This window comes from Pseudopipra pipra, chromosome 5 (genome assembly GCF_036250125.1).
Source record: "Pseudopipra pipra isolate bDixPip1 chromosome 5, bDixPip1.hap1, whole genome shotgun sequence".
Classification (NCBI taxonomy): domain Eukaryota; kingdom Metazoa; phylum Chordata; class Aves; order Passeriformes; family Pipridae; genus Pseudopipra; species Pseudopipra pipra.
This window is the reverse complement of record NC_087553.1, coordinates 880,493-889,719: the sequence shown is the minus strand read 5'-3', so window position 1 is coordinate 889,719 and position 9,227 is coordinate 880,493. Positions and strand designations below refer to the sequence as shown.

At 43.7% G+C, this 9,227-nt stretch overlaps 1 protein-coding gene across 1 annotated transcript; it reads left to right on the top strand.

Annotated features, from left to right (window-relative positions):
• The first annotated feature begins 76 nt into the window (after positions 1 to 76).
• Positions 77 to 7,008, top strand: RIBC2 (RIB43A domain with coiled-coils 2). The gene is made up of 7 exons (XM_064654045.1): positions 77 to 323; positions 1,833 to 1,914; positions 3,227 to 3,568; positions 4,191 to 4,309; positions 4,747 to 4,971; positions 5,776 to 5,942; positions 6,862 to 7,008. The coding sequence occupies exons 1-7, from the start codon at positions 207 to 209 to the stop codon at positions 6,941 to 6,943; spliced, it is 1,134 nt and encodes a 377-aa protein (XP_064510115.1). The 5' UTR covers positions 77 to 206; the 3' UTR covers positions 6,944 to 7,008.
• The last annotated feature ends 2,219 nt before the right edge of the window (positions 7,009 to 9,227 follow it).

The following is a 9,227-nucleotide window of genomic DNA, read 5'->3' as shown; positions in this document are numbered from 1 at the left end:
CCCAGCCGCCTCGTGCGGGCCCGCGCGGGGCGGCGCTGCCGTTGCCATGGCGACGGCCCGCGTTGTGTCCCGGCCGCACACGGCCCGGCCCGGCCGCTGCTGCTCGTCCGGCTCCCGAGCCAGCTCCCGGTCCAGCTCCCGAGCCAGCTCCCGAGCCAGCTCCCGGTCCAGCTCCCGAGCCAGCGCCCGAGCCGGCCCTCGCCGCCATGAGCGGGCTGGGGCAGCTGCGGGAGCAGCGGGAGGCGGCCGCCGTGCAGCGCCGGCGGGAGCAGGAGTTCCTGCGGCGGAGCCGCATCTTCAACGCGCGGCTCCGCACCATTGGGGTGAGGGCCGGCAGGGAGGGAGGGAGGCAGGGATGGCGCCGGGGGGGGTGTGCGCAGAAGGGCTGGAAGTGGAGGCGATCCCCGGGCAGGGCAGGGAGGGAAGGGGCGGCGGTGCCGGTCTGGACGGGCGGGGGGTCCTGTCCGTCCGTCCGTCCGTCCCCGGTGCCTGCCCTTCTCCCCCTCGCGTGTGTGTGAGAGGGAACCACGGAGAAAGAGCCCACGTGCATCTTTTAGAGGCGCTTTTGAAGTTGCTGGTGAAAGCGAGTTGATGGTTTAAGGCACCGCCAGGAGTTGTTCCTGGCGGCTGTCCCGGAGTCACGGAGGGTTGGGGTTGGAGGGGTTCGCGTCAGCGCTGTTGGCATCGCGGGCAGCAGTGGGACAGGTCGGTACGCTGACCCACCTGTGTTGTTGCCAGAAACTACTAATGAACCTGTATTGAATTTCTCTTAACAGAATTCCCTGTAGTTATACTGAAAGCTTGGCTTCCCCGGGGGGACCTCGGAAGGAGCTGATATTTAATTTAGTGACACCGTTGTTCTTGGACAATAGATTCCTTACGGTTTCCCCCTGGCTTGCAACCTCACCCCTTGGCCTGATTGCTGTAGTCAGTTGTCCTTTACAGCACTAACCATGTGTATTTTCAGCCATGATTTGTCTCTGTCTTCATCTGAATAGATTTTAGTCAAAGACTATCAAAGTAGTTGACCAGATTCTTGAAGAATTGTCATTGGTTTTGGACAATTTTTTTTAAAATACATTAAGTGACTTGACAGTAGAAAAAAAAAAAGAAATCAAATGCACATTTCTGTCTAATAATTTGCCACCATCTGCCAGCAAATGTGGGGACTGGTTCCTTTGCCTCCAGTGGAGGCAGCTGCTCCCATTGGATGCTGTCCTCTATGTTATGCTTTGCTCAGGTCCCACTCCCCATGGATGTGGATGTTCTGTGCTGTAACTTTGGCTCATCACAGATCATACACCTGTAGGGCATTTTGGCAACCCTGTGAATCCCACTCTCTGATAAGACTGAGATATAACATTCCCTGTTATCTTTTCAATGTAATTCTAGTGAACCGTCTGTATTTTTTTCAGATATGAACTATTACAACTTCCTATCATCTCGTCTGTCAAAATACTTACCTGCTTCATAAATGAAAGCAGAACAATATAAGTAAAATTACCAGCTGTAATGGGGAAAACATATTCTGTGTAATGCAGCTGAAAATGTTTCTAGCTGGATGGGTCATGTAAATGTGGTCTTTTCATCTGATCTGGTGCTAGAGCATATCTGCCATTATTAAAACAAGGCAAACAGGAATATTGCTGTTCCTGGGTTTTGTTTTAAGTTACCTACCTTAGTCATGTGTAATAGACACTCTGCTGGTAGTGGGTTTATATCTGTCTTGTGCAATTGTGAGTCGATGTAGCTTGACAATCCCTGGTTTTAATTATTCAAACATAGTATCTCTTAAAGAGCTGCTCTTTTTTTTTTTTTTTCCATTTTAATAGATTGATAAAGATGCATTGGATGTGCAGGTCAAGGAAAGGAAAATTCAAGAAGCAATTGAAAAAGCACGACATGAAAAATTTGGTATATTCATAAATGCCATGATATTTCTGTGAACAGTTAAATGTCACTATCTGCTTCCTGCTTCCTTTTTTCCCTTCATGTGTTCTGTAAATTCAGTCATCCAATTTATGTCCTATTTATGTTCATACATCTGCATTGGTACAATATATATTTTCCTTAGTGTGTTAAGATTTATGTTGATGTCATTAAACTGGGACACATTGCCTAATAGGCTGGAATTTTCAGTGTTTTCTCTTAATACCTGTTGACAAATTGCATCATTTAGAGACCTGAGTATACAGGAGCATTTAAAAAAACCCCCAACTTAATTACTTACCACTGTTCTTTTCAGAATAGTAGTGGCTCATGTGTTTTGATTGCTTTCTTGTAGAGTGAGCCCATGTCCTGTCTGACCATTCTCCCATACAATATATGGATTCTATGGAATCCTCTCTCAATCATTGTTGCTGGAGGCATGACTCTGGTACAGTAGGGCTGTGAGAGGAGCCCCTGCTGAGTCAGAACATGCAGCCACACAGATATTTCATGCTGTGCCCTGCCCTTAGACCCTCTGTGGCTCTGTGCTTGCCGTGCATCCCTGTGCCATCAGGGGAAAAGGTCCCACAGCCTGAGCTCTCCCTGGGCTGCAAGAGGAGATAGGATGGAGCTGCCAACGGCTCTGCAGCTGCTTGGGATCTTCCTGGCTGGAAAATACACCTGTCAGGCTCTTAGGAAACTGCCAGCAGCAATGTGGAGTCTGGCAACAGAGGAAATGATCTTTCCTTGTGACTTATATTTAAATAGCTAAAATGGCTAGTTTAGGGTGGGGGTTTTGTTGTTTGTTTTTCTTAAAAATGCTGTAATTGATTTAGTGTTAAATAAATGGGCAGGAGCTATTAAGCTGTTAATGCCAGCCAATTATTTTAGTGCTATGCTTAAAAAAATTATTGGAACTATGGAAGGGCTATCTATATTCCTTCAGTTGGGACACTGATTTTTGTTTACTTCTTAATAAGCAACTCAATGTATTTTAGTTGTATCTGTAAACTAAGAGTAAGTGGGAAGAATCAGTTTACAGTACACTTCATGTGTTCTCACGGGTGTTCACCAAAGGAAACCTCGTAGTTCTAGGAGTATTTATTATTGTATTTGTTTCATTATGCATATATTTCATTGTCACATGAGTAAAATAATTTATACCTAACAAGATGAAAATATTTAATAAGTAAATATTACTAACATTACAGTGTTTGCTGGGTTGTCACTCACAGTTCAAATACTCTTTCCTAAGACCTGTAAGATTTGTGTCTTCGTTGTGGTTGTTTCTGTCTAGCTAATGACATGAAGAGGAATGACAGGCTCATGTGTCTGCTGGAAGAACAGCAGAAAAGGGAAATCAAAGACATGAATAAGGCTCTCAAGGAATTTCAGAAGAATCAGACACCAGAAACAAGACGTGAGTTTGACCTGAATGATCCCCAGGCCCTCAAGAAGGACAGACCCGCCCGAGTTTCGGACACCGACCCTCGCTGTACCATCTCTGGCATGCAGAAGTTTGCAGGGGAAGACCTAAACTATGAGCAGAGGATGAAGTTCCAAAAGGAGCAGCTAAGAGAGTGGTCTCTTCAGCAGCAGAAAGACTGGAAGAATGCATTAGCTGACCAAAAACTGGCAGGTAACAAAAAAGAGCAGGAAGTTTTAATCTCCTTTTTCTGAAATCGTGAGTTCTCCGATGAAAATCCAGTTTAGCCTATTGTGTATTAACTTTTGGAAGGACTGCAGCAGTTTCTGCTTTGCAGTAGAAACTAGCGAATTAGTAGAAACTAAGGTATTCAGTCTTCCCCTTAGGAAATCAATATTTAATAACGTGATGATTGCAATGTTACCTAGGTTCCATTTCTGGTTTACCCCTCAAATACGGTGTGGGGGCATGCTGAAAACCCAGCTGTGTTTTGTATGCTTACTTCATCAGGCCAAATTGCCCAGTCTGTACTGCTCTGGAGCAGAGAAAATAATGCTGGTGTTTGTTTCCTAGCTTGTCTTGAAACTGTTTTCTACAGTACTTAAGGTACTTTTTCATTTTAACACTTACTGTTAAGACAAGATAGGTTATGTAATAAACTGATCTGTGAGTCACCTGAGATCCCAAGATGGAAAGCTTGGATGGGAGGATTTGGAAATAGTTCTGTAATTCAGCCTGCTCTATCTGTAGCTGCCCTCTGTCCCTTCCCCTGATCAACTCACATGACACATCACATCCATGAATACTGACTCCATTTCATTTTAATCTCCTTTAGATGATCTTTATGACAAGTACAGGGTTGAAATCGACCGAAAGATTCTGGAGCTCCAACGACAGGAAGAAGAAAGCAGGCGTGCAGTCTGTACAGCCACCAAGGATTTCAACAGAATCCAGGTGCATTCACATTGCCTGGGTGTCATGGTTTGAGATAGCCCCAAGATCCAGTTCCCCGCTGCTTAGAAAAAGTGGAGACAGAGAAGGAAAATAAGATGTGCAAAAGACAGTGAGTGATGTTTTCACAGAGGTTTCTCAGCAGCTGGCTTCCAAGGTTGTTTCAGCAATTGGGAGATAGATTTTATTCCCTTTGCCAAGTGAACAAAGAAACCAAGGATCTAGTTACCCTCTGCTGACATTGTCCGTCCTGCTTCTCACCTTGCTGACTAGTGGGTAGCAACACTCCCTGTCTCTGATCATAGTATTTGTATGTGATGCTTTTGAGAACTGTTTGCAGGTCGGAAAGAAATCTGTTATGATGTGTTAACTTTGTTTCATCCCTTAGTTCATGTTTTCTCTTGGACAAAACATCGCTCCTCTCCTTCCACTTAATTTAGGCTGACGAACTAGCTTTTAAAAAGGAGCTGGACAAGTCTCAAACACTGAGAGACAACATGGATGAAATTACCTTCCTGCTTCGAGGAGACTTCCTTTCTGAGAACCCTGCCCAAGCCCTCAGTCCCTTGGGTGACCGTGTGCTCGTGGACCGCTGGAAGGGCATGAGCCCAGAGCAGCTGATGGCCATTCGGCACTACCAGAAGGAACAAGTTCAGGAGAACCTGGTATTTAAGCTCACATGCATGTTCTGTTTCCCTGGTTGTAATACTGTTACAGACAAGGTTTGTAGGAGAAAAATGCCATTGTTTGCCCTGCACATCCCATTGCCAGGCTCTGTTTTCCATTGATCTGCATTTTACCCAAACTGCAATCAATCTGAGTGAACACAGTGTCTCTGAATGGCTGGGAGATGTCTCTGGAATAGAATTACAATAGAAACACTAAATATTGGTAACAGTTTCTGCTGTAAAGGTTTAATGGAAGCAAGAAGTCAAAATGAAGAGGTCTGCCCTTCCTATGAAGTCAGGAGTGTCCAGGCCTAGGCACTGGGAAGTAGGAAGCTACTTGGCTCCCTCAGTACAGAGGCTGCATTCGTGACAGCTGAGAAATAGTGTCTGATTTTATCTTTTAATCCCTACAACACCGTAGGCTTTACTATGTCTGTCTGTTATTAAAGCTGAAGATAGGATTGTCCTTTCCCTGGCTCTCCTATGACCTTAAAGTGAACCCACTCAGGTTGTTAAGCTGGCAGAAAAGGAGTACGACCAAGAAAAGGGAGTTTTTTGCAGGCCTAGTTTCTTGCTTCAGTGCCATGTGATGTCAGCCAAGAAGTGAGGCAGCATTACCAACAGCTGGGTCTCCTCACGTGGTGGTGGTGGCTCAGCTCGTACACCCAGTCACCCCTATTATGATGTCTGAGCGCTTCTCACCTCAAGTTATAACTCTTAACAAGAATTAAAAGGAGAGACTTTACACGTGCAGGTTCACCTTTGAACAGGGAGAGAATGAAGCCTTTTCCCCTCCTGCAGAGGCTGAGGGAGCAGGAGCGGCAGCGGGACATGGAGTGGGACAGGCAGCGCGTGCAGGCGGCCAGAGCACAGATGCTGCTGGAGAGGGAGCAGCGCCGGCAGCTCCGGGAGCGGCGCCGGGACCTGGACTGCATGAATGCAGAGCTCTCCCAGGAGCAGAGGGCAAAGTAAGTACCCACATAAAACCCTTCAGCAATGTTAACACAACAGCTTGGCTTTCCTGCTTGTATTGTTTGTGGCTTTTTTAATGCACTTGTCACAAGCTCATGCTTCTAAAAAATGAATTCATCTCAAGTGTGTTTTTCAGTACTATTTGATCAATTTTCAGAGAGTAGGTTTGGAGTGTTACTTACCTGAATGAATTAGGAGCTGTATAAACAGACTGTTTATACATATAGCAAAGTAGAGAGTGAGTACAGTTAGCTATGGAGAAAACTGTTTTATCAGGTGTAAACCAGTGCATACTTCTTTAATTTATCATAATTTTCTGAAACAAAAAAGGATAGGTATCAGTAGAACTGCCAGTTTCTGATAGCTCAGGATTAAGCTATCACAACACAAAGGGAGCATTTCCATTTTGTGTGACAGAACTCAATGATTCTTTAACTAACTACTGGACATGTCTCCCTGGGCAGCTCTTGTGTCTGCTCTAATGGCAAAGGAGGAAGGTAGTAAGTGCAGGAGAAGAAAATCAAACCCAGGTGATTTGGTCTTCTTCCAGTCCTTTTTTTTCCCTTTTTCTTTTTTTTTTTTTTTTGCTTATACATACATACATTTTTCAAATTAATTTCTAATGCATGATGCTTTCTTACTATGAAAGCAAAAATTTGGAATTATGTTCATTTATTTTATTTTTTTTACTGTGAGATTTTTGGAGGGTTATCTCAGGATGAAAAAACCCAAGTTTGCTGTTTTGAGATGTGGCATACATTTTGGAGAAGAAGTTCTAGTTATGTTTTACTCCATTTCTAATGAGCATTTATGGGTGCTAATGCATTACATCTTCTTTAGGTTTCTCAGGCTACTTCTGCAGAGTAATGAGAACACATTTACTAACTGCTTCTTTAAAAATATTGTTTATTTTAGGAACATCTACCTTAAAGAAGAAGCGTATTCCAATGTCCCAACAGCCCAGTATTATGCACAGTTTAACACAACCACCCGGTGACATTCTGGATAAATCAACCTGAATTACACAGAAGTATGTAGACATTAAAATTTCTAAGTGAGCCATCCCATGTTTTACTATTTTATCTGTTCCCTACCCTGTTCAAACACTGCACTCAAACTAAAGGACAATCTGCTAGGCCACACAGGAAAACATAAGTAGTGTTTAAACATTACTGTTGCTCTGTAAGTACTGATAGATTCAGTAGTAGATTGTTTGACTCTTGTGTCTCAGGCTTAGCTGTAATATTTAAATTATTCATGCCTTTCTGGAAAGAAATGACAATTTCAAATACAATGCTGCCTTATTCAGCTTGGCCAGAGGGGAATGCTGGCTGCCACAGATCACAAGGGGTGCACACTTAGCAGCTTCTAGGGAGGGAAGAAAGATGGCCTGGGCAGGAGACTCTGGGTTGGTTTGGTTTTGGTTTTTTTGGTTTGGATTTTCTTAAAGCAAAAAAACCAGCCAGACACACGGGTGGGCAAAGAGGAAGAAGTGGCCAAGTTGGTCAGAGGAGTTGCTTTTATTTCGTGACTAGGGGGAATAAGAAGATAAGATTTTGATAGGGATCAAGGTGATTATAGCTCTGAGGCAGGGCACTGAAAGGGAATGTGTGTTAGAATTAGTGGGGAAGGTATGGGGGAAAGTGTTCCTACAGACACCCTCACAGTGTTCCTGCAGACACCCTCACTCAGTCAGTGACACTGGAAAAATGGGCACGTGAGACACGGGAAGAAACTATGGAAAAGCAATGTAAGAAACTAACTGCCATGGGGAAATGGATGGTGGGGATAACAAGGAGGTGAAATCCAGAGGGAAAGAGAGGACGTGGAGAGGACTGGAAGAATGGTTAGGAGACTACCCCTGAGGGTTAGATCTGAAACAGAAGAAAGAATGAGAGCGACACAAGAGATTCAGCCAATAATCCAAGAGCTCTGAGATCGTGAACCCTTAATGAAATAGAGAGCCCATTCTATTCTAGAGAACAGATCTCAAATAATTGTCTGTAGCCTGCATGCATTTGGGATGTAAACCTGGGGTAAAAACATCCTGGTGATGTTGGCTTGGAGCCCACTGGTTGTTCTTTGGCTCAGCAAGAGTGGTGACTTGGGATGAACTCCCTGGTGAAGATGCCTACCCCAAGCTAAGGAGGAGAGGTTTAGTAAAAACCAAGGCTGAGGTAAACTCAAGTGAGTTATTCTCATCTCTGAACATAAGGAGGAATGCATAGTTTGAGATATTATCAGGAGGATTTAAAGATGTTTGAAGGAAGCATTTCTTGAAAGGGGACTGTTCAAGCAGGTCTCTTTGCTCAGCTGAAATAGTGACCCTGGGGATCAGGCTGATGGGATGTTATTACCTGGCTCAAAATGGTGATTAAACAGGAGGTTGGAAAAGAAAACCAAACAAGGAGAACATAAAAGTGGTTGAAGAAGTGTCTTGGGACAGGATGATCCTGAGCAAAAAGATATGTCCCAGTTTTTGCACTTTGATACAGTTGAACCAATTGCAGATAGATAGGAGCTACAGTAGGGAAGCAGAATGGCCAACCTCAGAGGCAGGGATGTGTCAGAACAGACAGGCCATCACATGGGCTGGGAGGATAAACCAGTGTGCTTTCTACAGCAGTCCTCATGTCACTGAAGTTGGGTTTGATCTGTGTGGAATATCTCAGACTCTGACCTTTTTTAACTGAACTTTTAGTTTCCTGACAGAAAAAAATGAATAAAGCAAGTGCTGAAAAGTTTGTGGAGTTGTCTTTGTTTGTCCAGCTCGTGTGAGGAGATGCTTGCAGACTTTACATCAGCTCTACAGTTTAACTAAGTGATGCTGGACCTAGTCAGGTGTTGTTTGAGCTTCCTTCAGGAAGGAGTATGTGATTAAAGCCTTTCTGTATTACCTAATTAAAAACACTTTATATGAAGTTGTAGAAGGATAAGTTTCTGAGTTGTACTGTGAATAAGCCTTTAGATAGAAATTGAAACAAAACTGGCATCACTGAATTTTCTAGAAAACTTTCAGCTTCATCAATCACATTTGCAAGAACAATCCTGCTCCATTCTACCTGTTGTTTCAAAATACAAAACCTGAAGCTTATTTTGGATCACTAGTTTGGGAAAAGGTATGTATTTAAAGTTTAAAAAAGAAATTACAGTGCTTGACCTGAGTCCAGTATTGTACTTTTTCTTGGGACTTTTTACTCTTATATTTTTAATATTTTTCCATTCTACCTCTGGAGAAAAGGTGTGACCCAAGGAAATTCTTAGTGTACAAGATTTTCCTG